Source organism: Drosophila elegans, unplaced genomic scaffold, assembly GCF_018152505.1.
Source record: "Drosophila elegans isolate 14027-0461.03 unplaced genomic scaffold, ASM1815250v1 contig_814, whole genome shotgun sequence".
Classification (NCBI taxonomy): Eukaryota; Metazoa; Arthropoda; class Insecta; order Diptera; family Drosophilidae; genus Drosophila; species Drosophila elegans.
Window position 1 is genome coordinate 4,651,860 of NW_024546167.1, and position 24,557 is coordinate 4,676,416.

The 24,557-nt window shown below is 38.2% G+C and overlaps 5 protein-coding genes across 8 annotated transcripts; 3 read left to right on the plus strand and 2 right to left on the minus strand.

Annotated features, from left to right (window-relative positions):
- Positions 1 to 428: 428 nt before the first annotated feature.
- On the minus strand, positions 429 to 4,909 carry LOC108138130. 2 transcript variants are annotated; one of them, XM_041710568.1, is made up of 4 exons: positions 4,842 to 4,892; positions 4,379 to 4,705; positions 737 to 3,849; positions 429 to 670 (listed from the first exon to the last, which is right to left on the minus strand). In XM_041710568.1, the coding sequence occupies exons 2-4, from the start codon at positions 4,590 to 4,592 to the stop codon at positions 572 to 574; spliced, it is 3,426 nt and encodes a 1,141-aa protein (XP_041566502.1). In that variant the 5' UTR covers positions 4,593 to 4,705; positions 4,842 to 4,892; the 3' UTR covers positions 429 to 571. The 2 variants fall into 2 exon arrangements, with proteins under 2 accessions (XP_041566502.1, XP_041566501.1); XM_041710567.1 differs by having other exon boundaries at positions 4,379 to 4,909.
- Positions 4,910 to 13,090: 8,181 nt separating this feature from the next.
- LOC108138338 (phenoloxidase-activating factor 1-like) lies at positions 13,091 to 14,673 on the minus strand. The gene is made up of 2 exons (XM_017260507.1): positions 14,582 to 14,673; positions 13,091 to 14,200 (listed from the first exon to the last, which is right to left on the minus strand). The coding sequence occupies exons 1-2, from the start codon at positions 14,637 to 14,639 to the stop codon at positions 13,326 to 13,328; spliced, it is 933 nt and encodes a 310-aa protein (XP_017115996.1). The 5' UTR covers positions 14,640 to 14,673; the 3' UTR covers positions 13,091 to 13,325.
- A 607-nt stretch (positions 14,674 to 15,280) lies between these two features.
- Positions 15,281 to 16,591, plus strand: LOC121467882 (histidine-rich glycoprotein). Of its 3 annotated transcripts, none has more exons than XM_041710513.1 (2): positions 15,281 to 15,389; positions 15,876 to 16,591. In XM_041710513.1, the coding sequence occupies exon 2, from the start codon at positions 15,897 to 15,899 to the stop codon at positions 16,410 to 16,412; it is 516 nt and encodes a 171-aa protein (XP_041566447.1). In that variant the 5' UTR covers positions 15,281 to 15,389; positions 15,876 to 15,896; the 3' UTR covers positions 16,413 to 16,591. The 3 variants fall into 3 exon arrangements, with proteins under 3 accessions (XP_041566447.1, XP_041566448.1, XP_041566449.1); XM_041710514.1 differs by having other exon boundaries at positions 15,303 to 15,399; XM_041710515.1 differs by having other exon boundaries at positions 15,332 to 15,349.
- An 87-nt stretch (positions 16,592 to 16,678) lies between these two features.
- On the plus strand, positions 16,679 to 17,451 carry LOC108138179 (protein spalt-accessory). The gene is made up of 2 exons (XM_017260290.2): positions 16,679 to 16,886; positions 16,949 to 17,451. Exons 1-2 carry the CDS (start codon positions 16,875 to 16,877, stop codon positions 17,360 to 17,362), a joined length of 426 nt encoding a protein of 141 aa, XP_017115779.1. The 5' UTR covers positions 16,679 to 16,874; the 3' UTR covers positions 17,363 to 17,451.
- A 5,127-nt stretch (positions 17,452 to 22,578) lies between these two features.
- On the plus strand, positions 22,579 to 23,020 carry LOC108138199 (E3 ubiquitin-protein ligase complex slx8-rfp subunit slx8-like). The gene has a single exon (XM_017260320.2). The coding sequence runs from the start codon at positions 22,579 to 22,581 to the stop codon at positions 22,987 to 22,989; it is 411 nt and encodes a 136-aa protein (XP_017115809.1). The 3' UTR covers positions 22,990 to 23,020.
- Positions 23,021 to 24,557: the final 1,537 nt, after the last annotated feature.

Consider the following 24,557-nt stretch of genomic DNA (forward strand, 5'->3'; position numbering starts at 1 on the left):
ATAAGTTCGTCCCCCCTTGCCACCACCTCTGCTCCCATCCTTGGTCCTCGTCCATTCATTAATTCCTTCATTATGCCATTTATTGCTGTGCTTGCTAGAAATGTGCCTTAGTTTTTATTTTCGGCCCATGTTCATTACCCGAGAGCCCAGAGCTAACTACGTAGTAGTCTGGCAGAACCGCACACAAATGTGCAGACAAAGGAATAATATATAAAATATATAAAACATTACCAATTTTTAACATTTTTTAGAATTGCAAAAAAACATATGTATAATTATATATGCTGGTGACAATGAATGTAATGATCCAACTATTACCTTAAGGTAAAATATGTTTATCTACTAACGATGATAAATAAAAATAAAACCAAATAATAGTTTGATTCAAGAAGATTCAAGAATAAATATGTTAAAAGACTACTTTCAAGTATTGTGTGGGTCCAAAGTGAACAAACATGCACTTCTCTAATCTATTCTTTACTTCGATTGGAAAATACCATAGTATTATAATACATCTATCCAAATAATGTATCTTTCTTAGCCCTAAAAGCTATAACATTTTGATACATTTTTAAACAGATTGATGGTCTTTATAATATATCCATAGAACCTTATCTTCCTGGTATTCCTTAATGGATAGATTTAAATACTGCTCATCGCTGAAAGATTTCTGAAATAACAAGAAGGACATTTATTTATTACGTGAATTCTTATGATGCGTGGTATTTCTGCTTACCGGTTCAATAAAAACCTGACTAACGAAACAGCTGAGCCTCAGTGGACTTCGATGCTTTGGATCTCGAACTGATTTCAGTGCTTCGATTGCGCGCTGCGTAAAATCAGCACTGATAAACTGCACTCGAGGATTAAAGTGCAAGTCGATGGACTGGAGCTTCGGACATTCCTTGAAACATAGCACCAGGTAATCAGATATCTCCATGAACATTGGATCCGACTTGATTTCCAAGCATTCAAGTTGAGTGAGGTTTGACAAAACGGTAAAGCTAATGGCATCTCGGAGTCCACACCTAAGCCTTCTCAATGATGCGATTTGAGCAATCCTTTGGGCCTCTTCGAAGACTAGATACCTGTAGGTTATGATCAGTTCCTGGAGCTGGTGTGTCAAACCTGCAGGCAATGGTTCAAATATCAATTTTAGGGAACACACCTCCTTTGGCAACTCAATCAGCAATCTTTGGCGGTCCAAGTGCTGAGCCACGCCCACGAGACCCCTAAAATGTGATGACAGAAGATCTCGCGAAACGTGTTCTGGAATTCGAGTCATCAAAGTTTCGACCTCATCGTACTCTTCAGGATATGCCATATGAGCATTTCTGCATCCAATAATGAGAGTTGTCAATTCATTTAACCGCAAGAGACCTCTAATGTCTTTTAATTTTCCAAATCTATAAATAAGTCTCTGCAATGACTTTATTTTTGAAATTTCTTCGGCTTCCTCCTGGCTGATGGGTGCACCTTTGAGTATCAAACTCTGTAGGTTTGATCCGCTTACCAAGGCCAACATCTTGAACAGCTCCACAAGGAAAGGATTCCCCTTATCCTTCAAAATTATCATTTCCTTAAGAAAAATTTGGTGCAATCGTATTTTAAATCCCACTATGCCTTGAGCAGGCAACTCGTCTGGAACTGAAATGTCATTCAGTGAGAGTTTCCTGAGGAGGCCTTTCAAAACATCCTCTTGATCGAAGCCAACAACTAAATAGTTTAGTTCCGGTAAGCCAGCCAGTAATTCAAGGTCCATTGCGTCCGAGAAGCCGCATTTAAGAGTCCTTAGAGACTTGATGGATGCCACTTCCCTGAACTCCAAAGTGCTTAACTTCAAAACGCCAGACTCAATTTCATCATTTCTTGTTTCCATTATCACCTCGCGAAGAGACGGACTTTGCCTTGTGGCTAGTTGGGCCAAAAAAGATTGGAGTGATCTAACTTTTCTAGCTCCCGAAATTCGAACTGACTTTAAGTTCTTAACGCTTGCTAGTGGAGTGATGTCTCTGGCCATTTTGGGAGAATGTTTCGCAAATGCGTTACACAGTGTTAACCGGCCAGTAGTCTGGTTAAAACTTATTTCTTCTCCCCCCAGACTTATGGTTAATTCTTCCTTAACAGAATTAAAAATGTCAACAATACTCTCTGGAAAACTGTTGCCAAAGGAATTACCAAGTCCGAGGTAAGTTAAATGCTTTAAGTGTTCGATGCTCAGTGCGTCTGTCAATGTGCCATTAAACTCTTTTAGAGATTTCATATTGGCTAATTCAAGTGTCTCATTAAAATCGAGAGACCCGTCGCTTATTACAATTTTCTTCAGTCGGTTATTATCTCTCATTGCTATGGCGTTAAATAGTTTTCCTAAATTGCCTCGTTTAATGCTTATTCCAAGGTTTTCTACCCACTCAACATTGGCCAGGGCAACTAGCCGGCTATCATCTGTGTATCTTTCGGTAATACTCATTTGAAGGCCTAGGAAATTTAGACAGCGGTCAGACTTTATTATAATGTCCCTGGTGGAGAAGAACATTTTGCTTTCGGAGGCCTGTAAAACTTTGAGTATACCATGCGAAGTTTCGTGGAAGTTTTGTAGCGAGGTAATGCTAAGCACCTTTAGATTTTCTTTAGCTAGGTCTGCGAATTTCCCGATGTCCTGAGCGTTTTCAAAGCCGCACTGCAACTGCACCAAAGATCTTATTTGGGTCAGCTCCCTAGCCTCCTGAGTATTGATCGCTCCTTCGAAAAGCCGAAAATATTGAAGGGTTGAAAAGGGTACCCTTGAAGCCAGGGCGGAAAAAAGATTCTGTAGTGATCCTTTCGATGGCTTACTGGTAATGGTTAGATCTTCGAGTTCTAAAAGATTATGTAGAAGATCTATGTTCTCGGTATCGGAGAATCCACAGACTAACTTTTTCAATTTCCTACAAGTCGACAGGGCTCTAGTTTCTTGGGCGTTAATCACTGGAACCATTGGAGGTCTGAACTGCCAGCCTCTATCACGTAGGGTTTCATAAGCCCAACCAAATGGGTTAATCGCTTTTATTATTAAAATCGACGACTGACACAACGCGAACTTTTTGAAAAGTTCTACAAGAGAACCTGGATTATGAGAGCCGTTTATTTCAAGGTTTTTTAATTTTGGCAACATGAGCAGGGCTCCATAATCAGAGGCATTCACGTTATTGAGAAAAAGTTGCAGATTACCCTTGGGATCCCAATTTATTAAACAGTCTGTCAAAAGTATTTTCATCTTTCCTTGAGACAGCTTTAATATGCTGAAAATTTGCTCTGAGATACTTCTGATATCGTGTTTTGAAAGTACCTCTAGAACGTTCAGGTAAATCAGTTGGGAAAAGGGTTTTAAGTTCAGGTAAGACGTATGTTCAATATCTTGAGAATCCAGAAATCCACACCTTAGTTCGTTTAACGATCTAATCTGAGACAAGGCCTTGGTCTCCTCTAAGTCTATGAGAGCATCCTCTATGGATAATTTTCTGAGAAGCTTGGTAGTCTTCCTGGAGAATGCTCTAAAAAGTGTCTGCAACGTTCCCTGCATATGAACTCCACTAATATTCAACTCTTCGAGGCTGGTCATTTTGGCCAATGGAGCGTATTTTGTGGCATCACCATCCGTATTCATATTGAATTTAAACCTGCTAACTTGGCTGCAATGCGGTGTGATCTCGGCCAAACGACGTCCCGCCGATTCGCCATTAAGGACTGTAAGATCCCACAAGTTGGGGTTATTGCTGCAGCATCTGCTCAACTCATCCAAATTTACTCGAGCATCCAGGAATAGCTTTTTGAGATTCCCAAATCCCGTAAGGTCTTCAACGGTGTAACCTATATAAACGGAAATCAGACAAATCAATACGAAAGATATAGTTGAGTACTACGACTGTCAATAAGCGTTTCAAAACAATTGTGTCCTTAACAGATGGCGCCACTTGCAGTTCTGTGGGAGCGGCAACAAACAAAAAAACAGCGCCATCTGGTTGTTAGATATTTCAATCTGCTATCGATGACGCAATAATATATGTTAAACTTAATTTAGTAATATAATATTTGCAGAAATTATGGTTCGACATTAAACTTTTTTATGTGTGAACGTTTAAACGTTTCCAACTCTTTCTTCTACCTGTTACAAAGTTATAAGCTAATACAAAATACGCTTCTAGTTTACTTTACGAATAACGGGTATAAAAATATCTATTTCCTGCCACTCACCTTTAACCTATAGTTTCGCTAAACGATAATAAAGATAATACTATATCTACCGCCTGCTGATCCTGATTAACAGTATAGAGTTTAGTATATATGCATAGGTATTTACTTATATAAGGTATAGTGGTATTTATTTGTATTAGCTCACCAGAAATATGCATTTTCAATACGTTTAAACGTTTTTTCCTCTTCAGCTGATTCATTACGAGTTGAAACACCTCAATGTGTTCACAATTATAATTCTGTGGTGTATATCGCAACTCGACACTGGTCAGGTTTTCATTCTCTTCAATAGCAAAACTAACGGATTTCCAATAGCCATCCTTTTCCTTTGCGGGGATATTTTGTAGACGTGTGTACATTTCGGCAAAGTCGATATTTATGTAACTTGTAGAGCTCAGATAAAGTAAAAATAAACTTTTATAAAAATCCTTATCCCACTCATAGAACAGATCTCGAAACTGTCTGCGGCAAGCTAAGAAATTAATTAAATCTTTGTATTTTATTTCTGCGAGTGTACGGGCTGTACTTGATGTTTCACAGCTGATTTTCATTTGGTTAAATAACTCATAATAACAAAAATGGTTCAAATTTAAGATCGTTTTGTGTACCATTTTCTTAACACTTGATTTATTAGACTTTTTTTTTATTAATGTAATTGTTCAATAGCACAACGATGTTCACGCTTCCAGTAATTCGCGAAAACTACGCAAAACTGGAAAGAAAAGAGCCAAAAAAGCTCATATAATCTGCTCTCTGAAAATCGTTGCCGGGTTATCAACCGAAAGATAAGTTACTGCACTTTTGGACTCTTCCCGTAAATGAACTTGTGTTCTCTTTATCCAAAGGTGTTTCTCTTAAGATGTTCGAAATTGTTAAGAGAAGCAAATAAGGTAAATATGTATTTCAATTATTATTATCAGTATGTTTATTTAATGGTTCGGCTTGATACATTTTATTTTGAGTTGATAGATATTGAATGAACAAACAAACACAGTTTTTCGCGATTTGTGGGCTTTAGAGTGGGTTTGACACTTTTTCAAAAAAAACTTGAGCTGCGTTTGTTTACATTTTTTCACTTCGTTGAATTTCAGCGGCAACTGAGAGCAAATAACTCGATAAAGCATTTCATTTAAAAATATGTTGATGTGCTCTTAAATGCTGTTTTCTTTTTCACACCCACAAGTTAGCAAAGAGAGAACCGATCAAAGGTACTTTATTATTCGACTTGGCGTAGTTCTCGGAAGTCGGAGCTGAGAACAATTGGATTATGCTAAAATATTTTCATATCATTGCAATGGAAACGTAACAAACGGAATACCTGCAAAATATCGTTAATATTAGTAGGCCACATTGGCAGGTGATTCAAAGAATTACTGAGTGTTGACAACCCGAGTTCATGATGTCCTGGTTAGAGACAGAGAACATTCCGTTCTCTGTGGCATCCCCAAAGTTGGATATTTATGGTGCGTACAATGTTCAAATTCCAAATTAAAATCCTTCAACGAAAATTATTACATTTCATTTAAACCGAGCGAGCAACTTAGGGCACATCATAATTAATCCCATACCAACCCAAAAGACCAAAAGTGACGGAGAGGATGCCATGGCAAGTGGATATGTGTGACCGGGTGGATGTCATATAAATTCCATAATACGATGTAATTAAATTTGAGTCAAACTAAAGCACGTAAAGCTCCCCATAATTGAGCGACATCATGTGAATGCCAGGCAAATGTAAGCACTGGGAAAATTTAATCATAAAAGTAAGTAGGATACATAGGGTTATCATAGATGGCAATACACATTTTCATCACACATTGTTTTATTTAATTTTGGGCTTGCTTACTGACTGTTGTGAACTGGTCTACTAATTTAAAAAGTATAAGAATAATTATGTTTTTGTAATAAGAATTTTAAAAACAATTGACATACAAATAAAAATTGTTTTAATTTTTTATGTCGCTTATGCCAATTACCATTTATCACTTTGATTTAAATATGCATAAAAAAGCAATTATGTTCCTCTTGAAACTTTAAATTTGATAAGACTTATTCAGCCTCGTTGTATTTGAGGACGTAGAATAATAATGTGCTAAAGAAAAAAGGGATCATGTATCCTTGTTAAACTTTTATAAATTGTGTTTTTTTTTTGGCGTTGTATTTTTGGTATTGACTGCTATTAGTTCATTATTTGTTAAATTTTTTTTATAAAAATAGTAAATATATAATATAAATATTAAAATATAGGTGTTTTTAATTAATTATGAGTTTTAAGATAACATATTTAATATGTAACCAAATGTTTCTCAAGGCAAAGCGAAAAATATTTTTATTCCTGTGTGGACTTACATTGTGGAGTAACCAACAGTATCTTGTTTGGCATATAAAGTCATAAACCAAGTATGCAATTAAGCCGCTCTGCTGACAGGGTCTAACCACTCCCTCAGCCCCTTTTTTCCGGCGGAATTCTCTTATTTTTCAGTTGAGCTTATTTTTACAATTTTATTGTTTATAATTTACGATGCAGCCCCAGTGTGAGGGAAATTCCCTCAAGTCAAAGTCGCGGACACGACATGGCGGCCAAGTGGCAACCTTTGTCCACTGACAGCACTGACCCTCCGTTGACCCCCCGGTTGACCCCCCTGCTGACCCTTCAGCAGAGGCCGGCAGCTCATTACAAAATGTTGGCGTCGACTGTCAGCTACACATGAAAATTGCACAACTTTTGCCTTATTACGAACGAAGAGTACAGCGAATCAGGAGCAGGACCACGCAGACCCTCGAAATCCTTCCCCTTGCTGGGCACTCGGCTTGGCAACAATTTTTCTTTTTCATTTTTTACCAGCTTCCTCATTTCATTTTAATTTTGTGCCTTGCTCTCTCACTTTTCCTTTGGTTGCGCTGCCTCTTTTTATTCTAATTAAATTTTTTTTCTGCCCAAAGGGGGCTGGGACTGGCTGGTGGCGGCCAACAAGGCGAATTTATTCTTCTGTAAAAACAAGAAAAATTACGCAAAATAAATAAATTTACATAAGCTCGGCGTGAGCTAAGAAAAAAACAAAAAAGTAGCAAGCATTTGTACATAACAATAAATAAAATTGCATTTTCATTTGGGTTTTTCCTTTCTTGGGTCTGGGTTCTAGGTCTAGGTTTGGTTTTGCTTTGTCCAATTTCTCAAAGAAACCCAACCGGGAAAAAAAACAAACAAAAAATAGGGTTACATAGTAAGATCGCTTGGTATTTGCCTGTTATTCGAAAGTAATTAAAAGGGAAAGACTTTAAGCCCTTACATACTTAGCTGTACTAAATGTAATTAGAACCCTTAAAAAGTTTAAAAAGCATAAACTTTAAGAAGCAGAAATTGTATTGTGCAAAAGTATAACTATATCCTTACAGAGGACTACTTTATAAAGTAGCAGAACATTTTCCATTACATTAAAACTAATAAGGAATATATTTCGTACTTATTTGCTCGAGTTCATAGTTTTTCAAAACCATAATGGCTTTGTTCCCCCGAAACCTCAGCATTCTCATACTATTTTAAGCCAACCTTTTCATGGTTTCATTCATTTTCGAACACTCTGCATTTATCTCACCATTTTTGGAAAACCTAAAACTAACCTGCTAAATATGGTCATGCAATTATCGACTGCTGATTCGAATGTAACTTCCGTACCCCCCCACTTAACCACAATTTTGGATTAGGCGAGCGCTAGCAGTTGAACAAAGAAATAAATTGGGTATCCTTCCCCCGCCGTTAAACGTTTTGTGGAATTGGGCGTACATGCTGGTTACTGGGGGCTTTGTTTAAAACCAAATCGTTGAAAATAGCTAACTCTTAAATAACCGGATAATAAAGCGGAACATATTAGTTCCGATTCTAAAAAATAATATTTATTTAGTCGAATGCAAAATCACAATAAAACAAGTTAATAAATTCAAGATACATACAGATTTAGCGGTAAAACTTATTTAAATTATAATGCAAAATTATTTTGAAGCATCATTAAATTCCTTAAAATCTAAGATTATGTATACGCACTGCTGACAAAATGCCAGATTTCTCTGTTCAAATATGATTATAAACAAAACTAAAACTGACTAAACACCCTGCACACGAATTTAGTCAGGATACAACCCATCCAGAGAAAATTTCGAATGTTCTCTTTATTTTAATACTTTCAATACTAAATATAGCAATTTTCATAAAAATATAAAAATAGCATGTCATTTCATTTGGAAAAAAAAATGTTAAATTGGTATTAATATAGACGATTTTCTGTCGTTAATTGTACTTAAAATAGAGTTTGTGTTTATCTAATGATAGCAAAAGAATAAAGGTATCACACAGTCGGGAACTTTGGCTATACCAATCCACTTGCTTTATTTCCAAATGCCTGCGAATTTCGCCTGCTTTGCCGCTATTTTAATAACGTGCATGCTGCGCATTTAGGATAACATCTGAATTTATGTAACGACACAAACGCAAACAAAGATGGCAGCCAGACAGGCGAAACGTGAAAAGCGGAGGGGAAAAGCGTCGGAGTGGGACAGCGACGATTTTCCGGGGCACAGCGAACGGTGGAGCGAGAGGGAGTCAGGGTCGAGAAGAAAACTCAAATGAAAACTGATGCGGATTAGTATTTAAAATAATGTCCTGCAGGGATATAACTTGTGGCCCCCCCCTCAGGCCTTGGGCCTCATTCCGTTTTCTTTGCTGGCTTTTTATTTTTTCTCACTTGATTTTTTATTTTGTGTTTCCTTATACTTTTTCCCATTTTAATTCCTTTGCAGCGATTTTTTTTCTTTCGGGGAATGTTTCATAAAATTTATATTTGCAGATAAGTGTGCTTGTAGGTTAGGGAGGACTGGGGTCGAGGGCCAGGATGTTTTTATTACGAGACTATTTACATATTTTTCTTGTTAAAATTCCTCAACATTCTCCCTTTCGTGTCATATGAATTCTCCCCCATTTTCTTGTTTCTAAATTAATGTTAATTTTTATTACACTTACCGTACTGTCGGGCTGTGCCCCGCAAGCCGAACCTCTCAGCTCATTTAAATTCAAGTTTGTTTGTCTGAAAGAACAAAAAAAAAAAAAAGGAAAAACAAGAAAAGCTGAGAAGGGAAAATACCAATGGCGGAGTCCAGATGAAAATGTTAATAATAAAACAACAAAATCCAAATGAATGCCTTGCAAATCGAAAAATAATAAAAATAGAAAACCTAGCTCCCCCTTGGGCTCCTGTCTGCAGGACACCAAGTCCCCCAGTCGATGCCTCATTACGTATTCCCTGAACAAATTCTATTAATTATCGTTATGTCCATCTGATGGGTGACGGCAATAGCAGGACCACCTGCTCGTTTCCGCTCGTTTCTTAATAAATGTAACACGGGGATTTTAATTTCACCCAGTAAGCTGTGTTTATGTCCTCTAAATGGTGTGTTTTATCCATATATTAAGTTAAAATACAATATAATTGTTTATTCTTATTGGTATTTTACACTAAGTCATACGTTTTTGTAAGTTCCTTTAGTTTTTTTTAGGGTAACTACAATCGAAAATAGGAAAATAATATTGTGTACATTTCCCTTGTGGAATCCAGTTACTAAATTATTCCCAATTCAATTTCCGATAGCCAAATAAAATCACAGTCAGCCAACTAAGGAAATGGGACATCGAGCACTTGCATTGGGATATGCAGAGATGAGCAATTTGTTGTTCTGATGCTGCTGGTGCCCGTCATGGAAAATTCTAAATGTTTCAATCAACTATTCGCAATATTAAATATTAACGTAAAACTCGAGTGGAGTTGTCTCGGACTGACCCTTTCGATGTCGGACCCAAAAAGGTCATCATGTGTCTGCGAGCAGACTTGCTTCGACTCACATCACTTCGATACACATAAAAAAAATTGTATTATTTTGGCATAAAATAATATTTCTTTTGTGTAATTACTTATTTTTATCGTAAGCTCTATTTTAGCCAGAAAACAAATGTATATCTGCCATTCAAAATATTTTTAGATATATTTATCATAAAATTATTATCAAAAGCTTAGTTGAAATAAATTTTGTTTCATCATAAGCCCTTCTGGCAAAACTTATATTCATTTGTGCCATAAAATTTTATTTTATGATAAATTCATCATAAAATTATTAACATTTTCTTCAGTGTATATAGCTGGCAAAGCAATTTTGGACATTTTTCATCATAAACAGCAATGACTAAGCATGCAGTTGGCAGACTCAACCCCTTTTGGGAATTTCTTCCTTGGCCGGGCTTTGATTTCGAATTGGATTTGAATTTGGAATTTTTGGCTTTCAAGGACCGCCGGAGGTTGGAGTTGAATTGGAAATGGCTGTGTGGAGTCCGAGCTGGTCAAGTTGGTCAACGCATAAATATTTCTCTTTGTTCGGCCATCGCATCGGAGCCAAAAAAGAGCATTTCGTGTGTGTGTACCTGTACATCCTTGCCGGTTTGCACTCATCTCTACACCCCCTGACCCCTTTGTCTGCTGCCACCCACCCTCTGCACCAGCACAAACAAACAAGCCAAAGGATCTGGAGTGGTGGGCAGCCCGAAAGGATGGTCAGATGGTCAGATATGAGCAACGGTCGAATGGTCAAGTCAAAGTTATTGTCATGTCATGTAAGTGCCAGCCACCTTCCACACCCTCGCCATTCACACCCCTTTCTACCCCCTGTCTCGGTCAGATTTTCCAATTTCATCTTCATCTTCCATACAGTACAAGTAAACCATTTTGTTTTCCACAGTGGGAACAATTTGATTTAAGGTTGTTTGCCAAACAACATAAAAGATTCAAATTCTCTAGACTTGGAGAAGCTTTTTCTACCAAGTTATGATATTCTATGAGAAAACCTTTAAATTTTAAAACTTTTTTATTGTTTATAACTAAAATTGTACTCTCCTAAAGTTGTTCAAAACGACATTTATTGTTTGAGCAGAAAAGTTTAAGCTTAAATAGTTACCAAAAAAATAGCGAAACATAACATAATGCACATCAACAAAATTTCTTTTGAACCTTATTAAAACTAAACTCGACTTTGTTAGCATAATAATTTAATAAAATATAAATAAATGCAAATAAATTAAATGATCAGCAATGAATTAAATGTTATGAAATAAATGTTATTGGTTAAATTGCTTGAGAAATAAATAGTTACTCCATAAGTCTTGTAAAATAAATCAATCAAAAGTGGAAGCTTAGCTAAGTTAACAAAAAATGCTTCTTGTAAAAGACTCTTGAACAATTTATACTTGCTAAAATGCCACTTACTTTCGCAAGAACTGTAGACAGTATATGATGAAAAAGTTGTCACACGTGCGCTGAAAGTTTAATGTAAACACACCTGCTAAAAAAAAAGAGTCATCAGAAATTCACCGAAACTTTTCATAAGTTTGAAGAGCTCTGGGGCAGATCGTGTTCGGGAAAAGGTTTTCCCCGGGGTTGGGAAAAATGTAAATATCGACTGTAATGGCCGTCGCCCCAGGAGGTGGAAAAATCAACTGACCAGTAACTTTAGAGCAAACTTTGATGGCATCTTGCGAAAGTTGAAAGTGACTTAAGTGAAATTTCCACCTCAGGCGGCTCAGCAAGCCTCGTCCCATTTATTTTTTTTTTTCTGTGGATTTTCGAGGGGTCACACCATGAACATGAGTAAAAATTAAATTGATTTTCCTCGGACATTGTTCGGACCTGGGCCAAAGTTCTGTTCGCTTTTCTTTCTGCCTCTTCATGGTCTTTTGACAACCCTATGGATTTCGGTTTTTTTTTTCGCCCAAATCATTCAGAAAACTTTTACTGCGTACTCCTTCAACTTGTCTGTGTCGCATATTAAATTGGTGCGCAAATAGTTGGAGACCGAGACCCTGGACTAGCCAGTATTTTATTGACTTACTTTATACCAGCTCTTCACTTTGAGTTTCTCGCATCTGGCTGAATTTTTAGCCCGGAAAAATATTAACTTGAAAGCATCTTCTCCAGCCATCAACTTAATCCGTCGTCCCATTCCACTTCCACTTGACTTAAGCGACAATTTCGTTTCAATTAAATTATAATTATATCTTCAGTTGGGCCCCCATCAAGTTTCAGTCGGGCAAAAAGTACAATTTTCATTTTCACCTTTGCGAAAGACGACGGCGGGCGTTGATAATTCCCCAAAATTGTTTGACACTTCAAAGTCATTATGAAGATAGCAATCACCAACCCCGTTTCCCGGTCCGCTCAACATTTCTCCAAGGTTCCTGGCATTTCCTCACGCCCCTGGAACTCGCAATCCTTCAGGACCCCTTCCACTTCCACACTTTCATCTTCACACTTTTGCCATTCTACTCAATCCTAAGATGGGATAAGCCACGTCTGTCTACATACCTACATACCCGCAGCGCTTTTTGATGTAATTTTGGCATAAGCCAAAAAATGTTTCCTTTCTCGAGATGTCTTCTTTGTCTCCACTCCCCAGCGAGCGGTTTCCGAATGCGACACGCTCTGACAAACTCATCCGGGCAAAATGAATAAAATGGCTGAAAATTAAATTTGGAATTAAAATTTTAGCGTTGCGCACATAACTTTATGCCTTCGGGTTTCGCTTCTTTACAAAAGGGTTGTGTCCTGGAGCCAAGAGAAAGCATGATAATAGCCATGAAGTGAAAGATTTCAGAGATTACATTTAAATACTTTTTATAAAATTTAAAAGTGGAAATACACGAATTATAAAATACAAAGGATGCCACGAGACTAAATTTGTCTGATTTTATTATTTAACAACTTACAGTAAATTCTTAGAAATTCTTTCAATTGTATCATTCCACAGATTACAAAAAATATGTATATATTTGTAAGACTTTTTATTAACAAGCTACAATTTATAGTATCTTTATCGAAAATGGTAAGTTTGTAACGAGTTAATTGATAGTCAATAGATTAAGCTGCCATATATTTAGTATTACTATGAGCAAGTTAATTTAAGGCAAATTTTAATATTGAGTTTATCTCATTTATTACTGCTCAAGAGCACTGATCAGCGAGAACTAATGACGTCAGAGGACTTAAAGCTCAATCACATATTTACTTCGGCGTCATGCCCGAGTCTCCAGTGTTTTTTTTAATCCAGTCCACGTATGGAGAAATGCGCGTGAATACGAACAAAGCGGTATCGCGCTTGAAACCTGTTATCTTTCCAAAGGTAGGAAGTCCGACCAGGAAAAAGAAATACGGCTCACCGTCCGATACTTCGATGCCCATCAGTGGTGATCCGAAAAAATTAAGCATTTGCCCAGCTGCCGTGGCGCAAAGGTGATTCTTGGAGAGATGCAACTGGTCTTGCAGGGAGCCACAGTACTTGAGACCTATCGTGTGCACCTCCACCTTCGTGCGAAACTCATCGTCCTTGTGCACATTTGTTTGGTTCCTGGACCGCCGCTTGAAACCCACCATTGGCAGCTTCTGAGCTATGTGACTGTCGTCGTCCTCGTCCTCCAAGTGTGGTGGAAGGCAAAGGGGTCCCACGTAGTCGCTGTAGATCACCTCTCGCAGCAGCTTGGCCAGTGCGACGTCGTGGTCGATGGAACTGGGATTCTTCCGACCCATGTACTTTGGGTGCACTATCAACTCTTCGATGTCGTAGGCTTCCGGGGCAACAGCACACACTCTGCCGCTTTTCTCCAGGCGACAATCGGCCTCAACGATGTCCCCGTTGGCACGCCAGTCCCCGAAAAGGATGAAAGTGGCCTCGACTTTGGCCTGGTTCAGCACACAGTGGGCGGGAAGAACCGCAAAATGGGGCTGGATCAGCACCGCCAGGCAGTAGAAATCGGTGGTGAAATTACTCGACTCTCCGTAGCCCACGCGACCAATCCACGCATACTCATCCGGTTCTGTGATTTCCTTTCGATTAAACAGCTGGCTGTCCTTCAACCATCCACACGACTCTCCCTGAATTTCTAAAAACGAAAATATATATATTGGGTATATCTGCTTGGCATAGATTTTAAGTAAATTGGAAAGTTTACACCCCTAGAACTAGTTGGGAATTATAGCTTCGCATGTGAGTTAAGATTATAAAAACTGAGCCAGCTCTTTGTGCTTTATTGGATAAAATAAATTAAATTCATTTACTTTTCCCATTGGAATTCAAGCAACACTATGTTAATCATATTGAGTTTTAATATATTTATTTATTCAATCCAGTTCACAACCTGGTTTATAGTTTCATGTATATTTACCTTTGAAAGGAGGTACATATTAATTAAAAGACCCAAATTTATTCACCTTTTTAGTTATACAAAAATTTTGCAAATATCAAAGATTGATTTGTAACTTACGCAACAATATGGTAGCAAAAACTACAAAGAAATAGAGCACTGGAATTCCTCCAAACATCTTGCTGTAATCTTTAATCGTAACTGACGCTCTATCAAAGCATCAACTTAACTCTAGTTGTTGCATTGAAAAGCTGCGACTTGAGTCGGGTTTTCGCACTCTAGTGTTGCTATTACAATTTGTTACGACTTAAGAGTACCGGTTTTAAAATATTCTCTATCTCAGTTAGAACAGATTTCTCTTTGAGTTTCTGTTCCGTTTTAATTTAACGCAATTTTGCCCACTTTAACTAAGAGTAAATGTGTTTTTTTTTTAAGTGACGTCAAAAGTACCACGAATATTTACCTATTTAATTTTTTGAAAAAGTTAGTACTTCTTTTGAAGGTACAAACTTGCAAAACTATTTATGGAAGGCAATACAGAATATTATGATGCCCGTTTGAACTGTTCAAATTAAAGCACAATAAGTGTAAGGCAGATATAATAATAATAATCAACACCACAATTTACTATATTATTTATATTGTCAAATTCAAAAATACAAATATTTTTTTTATTTATTTAAATTTACTTGTATTTGGCGGCTTTATGTTACCAGATCGTATCCACCTGTCGGCTATTTCTGTGAATGGCAGATTATTATCAGCTGGTTGGCTCTTTGTGCTTTCTATATCAATACATATTCAAAAGTAGAGATTCTCCCAAATTGCTAATTTTGTTCTTTTCGCATTTATTTGATTATTATTTGTATTTTAGATTAGTACCAACCTGTGCGTATTGTTATCACGTTAATACTGTGAAGTATAAAGTGTAAGAGCAAGTAAATAAGATAATACAAGTCTTTTATATGCATGATGAAATTAAAAATGTGCATTAATACTTTATGTTAAAAACTTCTCTTTGTTTACTAAAAAAGTCAAACGTGATTGTTATTGTGTATGTGATAGGTTGAATAATGTACATATAATAAGTACAAATTTATTAAATATTGTTTACCAAATATATATAGTATGTATATATTTAAATCAGTTTTATTTTCATTTGTATTTTTTTTTTGATTGGTGGAAACGTTGAAAATAAACAGTTTAACATACTTAAATATGGCCTGTTCGTCTATTTACCAAACATAAAAGTTTTTAATCTTCGAATTATAAAATATAGTATACACCTATAGATAGATTGGAAGCGACAAAGCGTCATAAAATTTTTGTTTTATTATTATTGTTGCTGGTGTGAGGTGATTCACTGCGATAATATTGCAAGAAATTTTTTTAATACCATAAATGATCTTTTCAGATTTGTTTGGAACTAGATCAGATGGGTTGTCGCCGATTTTCTGGAGGAGGACACCGCTCACGAGGAGGTCCGCCTCACCACCATCGACCGCATCATGGCGGGCACCGCGGTGGACACGGTTGGCATGGTCATGGACCTCCTGGTGGACACCATAGCGGTGATCACTATAGGGACGGATGTGCTCCTCCTCCTCCTCCACCACCGCCCCCTTCTCCACCTGCTGACGGACAACCATGTGGAGGGCACTATTGGCATGGATATCATCATCCTCCGCCACCTCCTCACCATCAGCCACCACCTTTTGGATACCAAGGAGGTGGTTGCCACTATTGCGGATGCCCCAGAGGCGGTCCACCACAGAGTTCACATCCCGGGATCCAAGCACCACCTAGCGAAACCCCAAATGTCGATCCAAATGGTAACAATGCGTCCAGTAACACCGACAGCAGCCAAATTCAAAATACTGAGGAAGAAATCCCAAGCAGTCAAATACCTGGCAGAAATAAATACGAAATCATTGATCTTAGGAATCCGTGACTCCTTAAGAGAATTCGATTATAAAATATATATCCCAAACTTTTAAAAATATTCCTTTAAAATATTCCTTAAAGTAATTTAAAAGGATTTTAATTCTACATGTTTAATTAATTTTTACAAAGACTTTTTTCTGTTTCTTAAAGCAAATAAACTGACCATATTTTTGGAATTCACTTCAATGTATCGCTTTTACATTTATTACAAATAAAAATAGTTAAATAAAACCCGCAAACCCTAGCTGATGTCCCAAAAAAACCTGGAATATTTAGTTCTCCGCTCTAACCATATGTTGACAATATTTATTTGTGTAAGTCCTTTATTTAGGTAGAGATGTAGATAACATGGTATCCTACTTAATATCGGCATTCAGGTACAGGTCTTTCTGTCTACCTACATTTTCGGCTTCTGGTATAAATATCACAGAATTTTTGAAATGACTTCAGTACTGAATCATCTCGCAAAATGAAATTACTGGTGCGTTTCCTCGCGGTGAAAAATTATTTAAAATACTCACTATTCAATTTCTTACCTTGTAGATTGCTGTGTTTGTGCTGGTGGCCACCGTTGTGGCTCAAAATGGATATGGCCAAGGCGGATTCGGTGGACAAGGTGGATTCAATGGGCAGGGGGGATTCGGTGGACAAGGAGGATTCGGTGGACAGGGAGGATTCGGTGCACAAGGAGGATTCAATGGACAAGTAGGATTCGGTGGTCAAGGTGGATTTGGTGTTGGTCAAGGAGGTGTACTTCCGCAACATGGAGGATTTGGTCCACAAGCACAGCCAAATCTATACGAGCCCGGTTACGGAAACAATCCTGTTGGACCTGGTCATTTTCCTGGAAACCATCATGAATATCCGGACCATCACGAGCATCACCAAGAGCCACATCATCATGAACACCATGAGCACCATGGACATCACGAACATCATGGCCATCACAGGCATTAAGAGTTCAGATCTTATATTATACATTTCTCGTTCTCCCGAATGTACAACAAAATACTGAATTCAAAAATAAAGTTCATTTCTACAAGCAATGTCTGCAAATTTTTTATGCAAATCTGTTTATCCGATCCAAAAACTACCAAATATATATATGCCAAATAACTAATAATTAATAACAAAGTAAAAAAGCAAGACACATCTTAGCTTTACTTTTTACTTGGCAATGCTTTAAAAATAACAAATTCATGTAATCCAATGCACAGCTAATTTTCCCCATATTAGAGTGTATTTTTAATTTGTCAACTTTGGAACTCTAACTTGAAGAATTAATGAGGATTTTTTTATTAAAATAATATCTGTATCTGAGTTCAAATAAACCTGAAATCTATTCTTTTGTTAGAAATAATATGCATATTGTGTCAAATGGAAGTTGGTTATATAAAAAAAATCCTGATTCGATTTATAAAAGTGATTGTTTCTGTCTTATCCCATTCCTCAGCGAGGAATCACACTTTCATCCCCATACAGACTTCCAACTCAAATTTCAGTATCTAAAATGAAATAACTGAGCCACACAAATAACTAAGAAAAAAGGATAAATAAGGAACCGAAACCCTTTACTCCGTCCACTTTGGTTCGCTCTTCTATAAATTATTTCGCAGATAAAGCATATACCGCAGTGGATGGGCCCACACCCTCACCCACACCCACACCCCATCTCAACTTTTGCAATCGGAGAAAAGGCTGCTGTCCACCGCTCCCCAGCGACATTTTCTGACCAACGCAACTGACAGAATTGAAAAATAAGCGATGCCCGACTGCGTGGGCGGGGGTGGTGTGTGTGTGGGGGGAGGGGAGGTGTGCCAGGTGGATGTGGGGGCTAGGGCTGAAGGTGAAAAATAAAAAATGGCGTCCAGTCGAGTGCTCAACCTCAAGATTTATAACGAAATGAAAAAAAAAGTCAAGTTAAAGGTGGGAGAAAAAAAGCACACGTTAAAATAATGCAAAAGCTGAAAAAGACTAAAAAAATATGCGGAAAAGCACCCACACACTGGTGAAAAGAGTGGGGAAAAAGGAAAAACCGCACACACTGATACACGCAACAACGGAAATGGAAAGGATAAAATTAATTTTTCTCCTTTTTGCCATTTACTTCACCTGCTGCTTTCCTCCCACTCGCGTTTTTCTTTCAAGAAGAGCGGAAAAGTGGCTCGGGAAAGGTGGGCGGGTGAAAGTGGGTGGGTGAAAGGGTGAAAGGGTGACCAACCCAAGCGGCAACATTGCTGACGCTATCAAACACCACAAACACATTTAGTTTGCGGCGAATTTGTTTTTGCGTCGTTCACTTTTCTTAGTGCTTCTTTTTCTAGCAATTTGCGCCATAAAAATGTGAAAAAAATGCAACAAAAAAAAAGGACTAACAAAAAGGCAGGTGACGCAAGAAGAAACTTGCGGACAAATAAAAATGGCTTACAAATATTTAACTCACCTGAGAGCGCGACTCGCAAACGTACATTTTTGTAAGGAAAATCGTACAAGTATAACATAAGTTAATAAAATTTAGTATAATAAAACTAATAAAAATTTTTAAAAAATTTTAATCAGATCTGTAAGCTTGTTTTCAAAAATGTTTTAGGGTAGACAAATCATGGCCAAACTTCTGCTTACATTCTAAATAAAAAATAATAACAATAAAAATATTTATATTTACTTTTATTATTTATAATATTTGGATTGGTTTTTCACGTAGCCACAAGTTCCTTTTCTATTTTTCTCTTTCTCTGTGCTGCAATGTCTATACTATAAAATATCTATAATAAATCTACTTTTTCTAAACAAGTCTCGTCAAATAAAAAAGATAAAAAGGGGGAATTTGATAAAAAAAAAAATTGAGACCATAAGTGAAGGGAAAGGGCAGAATGTAGCAGTGTCCAGTTCAAAGGGAATAAAAAGTGGAAACCAATAACAGCAATGGGGATGCAGGGGGGACCTGGGATAATCCGCTGAAGCAAGTGAAAAGGAAACAAAGCAAACTTAAGCGAAGTGAAGCAATAAAAATGAAATGGGAGTACCAGGAAATAGGAAGAGCAGCCTGTCAAATGGGAAATATTATGACCCCCCACCGCCCTTTTGGATCCGATAGCCAGATGAAAGTGGAAATGGAAAAGGAAATGGGGTGACCTCACCTAGAATCTAGTCAGAAGTTCTCTGCTCTCCAACCCCTGGAAAATATTGCGCATACGCAATGTGCGACGACGCCATTTGGGTGGGGAATTATGAAAGTGACCGCAGGAATTATGAATTTGTTCGCTTCGCTCGACCAATCAAAAAAGCACCCCGTCATGTCAGCCAACCACAGGAAAGGCTTTGTGAACCTGCGCTTATTGCATAAAGTTATGTGTATATATCATCATAATCCATAACGTGGCGGCATACACCCCCCCACTGAGGAGAAAAGAAAAAACCATCAAGACTACGAGCGTTTGTTGTCTTTGGCTTCAAATTACAACCACAAACACAGCGGAAATGGGGGTCTCAAGGGGCGCAGTGGGGTGAAACAGCCCTTAAAACGCACACACACACCACCACACTTCTCGCAAGTCAACAAAGAGGGGGAAAAGCCCAAAAGAAAGCGAGTTTTTGGGGGTGAAATCAGGCCAAGTCGGGCGGCAGCACCCTCAATGCCACCCAATTATAACCGTATGGGTAAGGCTGTTTCCGTTGGTGGGTGGGTGGTTGGGTGGCTTATTTGAGCGGCGACTTCAACTGCGTCGCTCGTTTTGTTATTGTTTCATTTTTCTCGTTTTCCCTTCGATTTTTCTTCTATTTATATACGTGCTTGCGAGTGTGTTTGTATTTATGTGGGATATAGTCAAGACTCACAAGCTTCACGTACGCACGAGCATTCGGGCAAAGTTACTGCGATACGTGCAACATCATAAAAAGGACAAAACAATAACAATAAAAATCATATAGTATACTCATAGCCCGGCTAGAACCCCACCACCACCCACCAATACCACCCCCAAGTCAGCCTCCTGCTTATGTACATATGTGGCTTTATATGAATATAAACGAAAAGCGTTAAGATATGAGCGTCCACAAGGAATACACGATAGCTTTTCTGGGGGAACGACCATCAGTGGTCAATGCCTTCAGTTCTTGCTTACACATGTAGAATGTGCCCACAGAGACAAACATTTCAAACAAATTACTTAAAAGTCTGACGGCACTTCAATAAAAATAAAGGTCCCTATGGTAGTTTATAAGTAATATTATACATTTAACTTATATATATAACTACAATTTAATAACTAAACTAATTTTTATAGAAAAGAATATACAATTTTGCAGATTTTTATCTCGCATTATCTGGAACAAAATTGGCAACAGAAAAATTTAATTACAACAATATATTTATATACATATTTAAGTAAATTGAAGATAATATTTACACTGAACATTAATAATAGTCTCAAAAAAAGGTTTACACTAATGTTTTTCTTGAACATTTAAATCGTTAATGAATCAAAGGTTGTATTTTTATTATAAAATTATCTAGTTGTATGTTAAAGTTACCATCAAGTTGAGAGTTGGACCACCAAAAAATAGCAAGTCTTTTCTATGTGCCATATGGCCTGTCAGCGCCTCCATGGCTGGACTCCATCGATTTCCCTCAGCCACAAATAAAAACACATTAGAGCGGCTAAGAACCTCATTTTACGAAGACGAGGAGGTTTGGTGGTGGGTGGTGGTGGGAGGCAAAGGGCCGTGCAGACCCAAGGATACGACGTTCGCTGTTTGGCTTGATAAAATGCGTTAAAACGAAAATTAAGCAACACAATTAATGGACTCGCTTTATCATACAATTTTAATGGCTCAAATAAATTGGCCAGTGCCATTCCGGAGCTCAGGATGGCCCAAAAATGAATCTAGAGCACACACACACGCACACACAAAACAACACCCTCTCGTGAGTAGATGTAAAAGTTTCTGTATTTCTTTGTGTGCCATAAACACACTTCATCAAATGGACACACTACATATCTTAAGATACATAGTTGACCAGCTTCCATTTTTACTATTCTATTTGCCCTGAGCTTAATTAGTTTCAGGTTGCTATTCAGCAGATCCGATGCTCTCAAATGGAGTCATTTTTGGCCAAAAGATATGCCCTCTATCGCAAGTTAAGCAAGCAAGTTAATATATATGATTTCATTACTGACTGTAACTATTTTGGTTTTAAAAATCAAAATTCCGTTAGAAACCATTTATAACTATGGTTGTTCTCTATATGTCTAAGCTAAATTTATCTTCTAACGCAGAGTAACACCGCAAACTGTTGAAGTATGACATCATATTTTGGGGTACACCCACCGCAACTCATCGTTCTCCCCCGAAAAGAAAACCACACGACATGGCCTAATCCCGCACTGGCCAACATTGTTATAAAAGTGCAAACAAACATGGCCGGCTTGGGTGGCTGTAGGGGATGATTTGGGGGTGGTGTAGGGGACAATGCCACCCAACCGAGCCGGAACCGAAGAGAATCCAGCCAAACTGGGCGGAGGCAAAGTGAAACGAGTCCACAGCTTGACCAGAACAAAGAGTAGGGGACTCAGAGCAGCGGCCGCAGAAATATTCAAGAAGGAAACGCGCCATATTTTTCTATCACCCCCCGCTAGTGATACATAAGGTACAATTCTTAACAAGAAAAAAAATAGAAAACCTAACCAAACTAAGTTTCAATTAGAAATAAATTTTAGGATAAATTTATTTTGTTTAAAAATGTATGTTTGAAAGCGATCAGTCTTAAATACAACTTAAAAAACATTGTCTTAATTTTTCAAATTAATTCTCTGCCAAGTAAAGGTAAATGAACATCGCAATTTATGGTTTTTAAAGAATTTGTATTGAATTACTTGCAGCAATTTAGCAAAAATCTCTAGCAGTTTCCGTATCGTAGTCTTTGTCCATGAGCTTCAATGAACGAGGCGAACAATCAGTAGGACCTGATTTTCTTTTCATTTTGGCTGGATAATTTCAGTTCAAAGCAAGTCAGTTAATTCGACCATCAGAAATTGTTGGACTCAATTGCAGAATATTAATTTTCTTCGGGTAACGATACATACTGTTACTGTTTCTAGCGACGGCTCTGCCACCAGCTCTGTCTGTATTCCCAGCTCCGTCTTCAGTGCATTTTTCTAATATAAGCCACGATGGATTCCGATCCCTATCCTCTTCAATTTGATTCATCATTCTGGGCGAATACTTTCCGTTTGGAAGCCGTTTTGGATAGACTCGATCACTTAAGGGAGGAGTTGGAGGCCCAGACTCGCAGCTTCCTCGAAGTTCTACCCGTTCAGTCGTCCGCAAGTCCACAAGTAGTGGATGTCGAGGTTGGGACGCCACCGAAACGCATCCGGTCCGATCCCGACTTGTCCCAGAAGGAGGAGCCCTACAAGTGCCCGGTTTGCTTGCTCATTGTGAGCAAGCTCAAGCCGGTGGCCACCAAGTGTGGACATGTCTTCTGTCGAAAATGCATCCGAACTGCCATAAGTGCTATGCACAAGTGCCCGTTGTGTAACAAAAAGCTATCGGCCCATCAATATTCTCGAATTTACTTATAAAGATCCTTAACTAATGTTAATATTGCTCTGCAATTATTCCTTTTTTAATCAAAAAAAAAAAGATAAATACTGCGAAGAATGTCTTTTTTTCTGAGTTGTTTTCCTTTTAATACGTTCAGTTACTCAAATATAAACAATCGTAAATATAAATCCGAGACCCTTAATTAAGTACAGCGTGGTACTTGTTAACCATGTGTATTATATAATATAACAAAATCTGAACCACTCTGGTTCGGAGGAATCCTATTCCGAAGTGGTCAATAGCCCTAGTTTTAATGTCATAGAACTTTAACTAGGTAAAAAATGGTGTCCCAAATACATTATGAAGATTTAAATGTCCATTAAAAATAAAGTACCTAGATATGTACCTAAGTCCCACTATCTAGATACTTCGCATCACTGCGCAAGCGAGAGAGTTCGAAAAGTTGTATTCAGGAGAGAGCTAGCCAGCAAATCGGGAAATTATGAAGCTGAAGACGTGGACGGTGGGTCAGAGAAAGGGGGTGTGGTCAGTAAGGGGTCAGTGGGGGGTCAGTGGGTGGTTAAGTGTACGGGACACCGCCGACCTGAGCAAAGGACAACAGAATAACAAAAGGAAAAGCAAGCAAGCAACACACAGACACACACACACACACACACTGGAAAAAAAATGAGAAACCGTGTGGTCCGCTGGCTCGGCAAAATAAATCGCTGGACATAAAACCAGGCGAGTGTAAGTGAGATAGAAGACGGGCCAAAAGAAGAAGTTGCAGGACCCAAAGTGCGAAAGAGAAGGCAAGGACTGGCTGTCCAAGAAAGAAAGAGAGGCAGCGAGCGCCAACAGGAATAAAAAATTGAATGAAATATTTTTATAACCACATATACACACACATACACACAAACACATAGCAAACAGCAGGAAATAGAGGAAAAAAAATATAGAGAAAGAGGGAGCGAGATGAAAAAGGAAAAAGAAAGAAAGAGATGGGTAGCTGCTGAAGGATATTGATGGGGCGCAACAGTAAAAGGAACCCATGGAAAAAAGAAACGCCAACTTGCTTATCAAATATGAAGGAACCGAAAGTGGGTCGAGGTTTTGGGTGGTTCGCTACTTGGGCTTTGGGTATCATAAAAGCCATGAGCTCACCTGCGAGGGGGTGGCAGAGGAGTGTGGGGGGGGATACCACACCCAGGTGGGTAGGTGGGTCTGAAAATTTTATGGATGCCCGATGGCACGACAGGTGGTCAGAGCACCGCCCACCGCCCACCACCCCATCTCTACCATATATTCCCCACTTTTTTTTTTATTCTTCGTAGTCATAAAAGCAGGGTGCAAGGTGGATCGAATGGGAGCTGGCACACGTGCGGATAATAAAAAATGTTTTACTTTTCAATCGACCAATAATATGGCGTTCAATGGACAGGCCAAACGTGCTAAACCCAAACAATGGACCATCGCCACCCCCACGTAAAGCAACCCAAACTCAAACTCAAACCCAAACTCGTAGACCAGCAGGATGAGATACTCACACACGTACGTAGTTCAATCATCGTTAAAAAGAATTTCATTTTGAAAAATGCCAGAACTT

Bases quoted from the DNA above. Each gene is read 5' to 3' on its own strand.
- LOC108138130 (XM_041710567.1), bottom strand. From the start codon at position 4,844: ATGGTACACAAAACGATCTTAAATTTGAACCATTTTTGTTATTATGAG. The intron at 3,850-4,378 runs GTGAGCTAATAC...CCGTTTATATAG, and splicing joins ATTGAAAATGCATATTTCTG to GTTACACCGTTGAAGACCTT. The intron at 671-736 runs GTAAGCAGAAAT...TTGTTATTTCAG, and splicing joins GTCAGGTTTTTATTGAACCG to AAATCTTTCAGCGATGAGCA.
- LOC108138338 (XM_017260507.1), bottom strand. From the start codon at position 14,639: ATGTTTGGAGGAATTCCAGTGCTCTATTTCTTTGTAGTTTTTGCTACC. The intron at 14,201-14,581 runs GTAAGTTACAAA...TTTCGTTTTTAG, and splicing joins TTTTGCTACCATATTGTTGC to AAATTCAGGGAGAGTCGTGT.
- LOC121467882 (XM_041710513.1), top strand. From the start codon at position 15,897: ATGGGTTGTCGCCGATTTTCTGGAGGAGGACACCGCTCACGAGGAGGT.
- LOC108138199 (XM_017260320.2), top strand. From the start codon at position 22,579: ATGGATTCCGATCCCTATCCTCTTCAATTTGATTCATCATTCTGGGCG.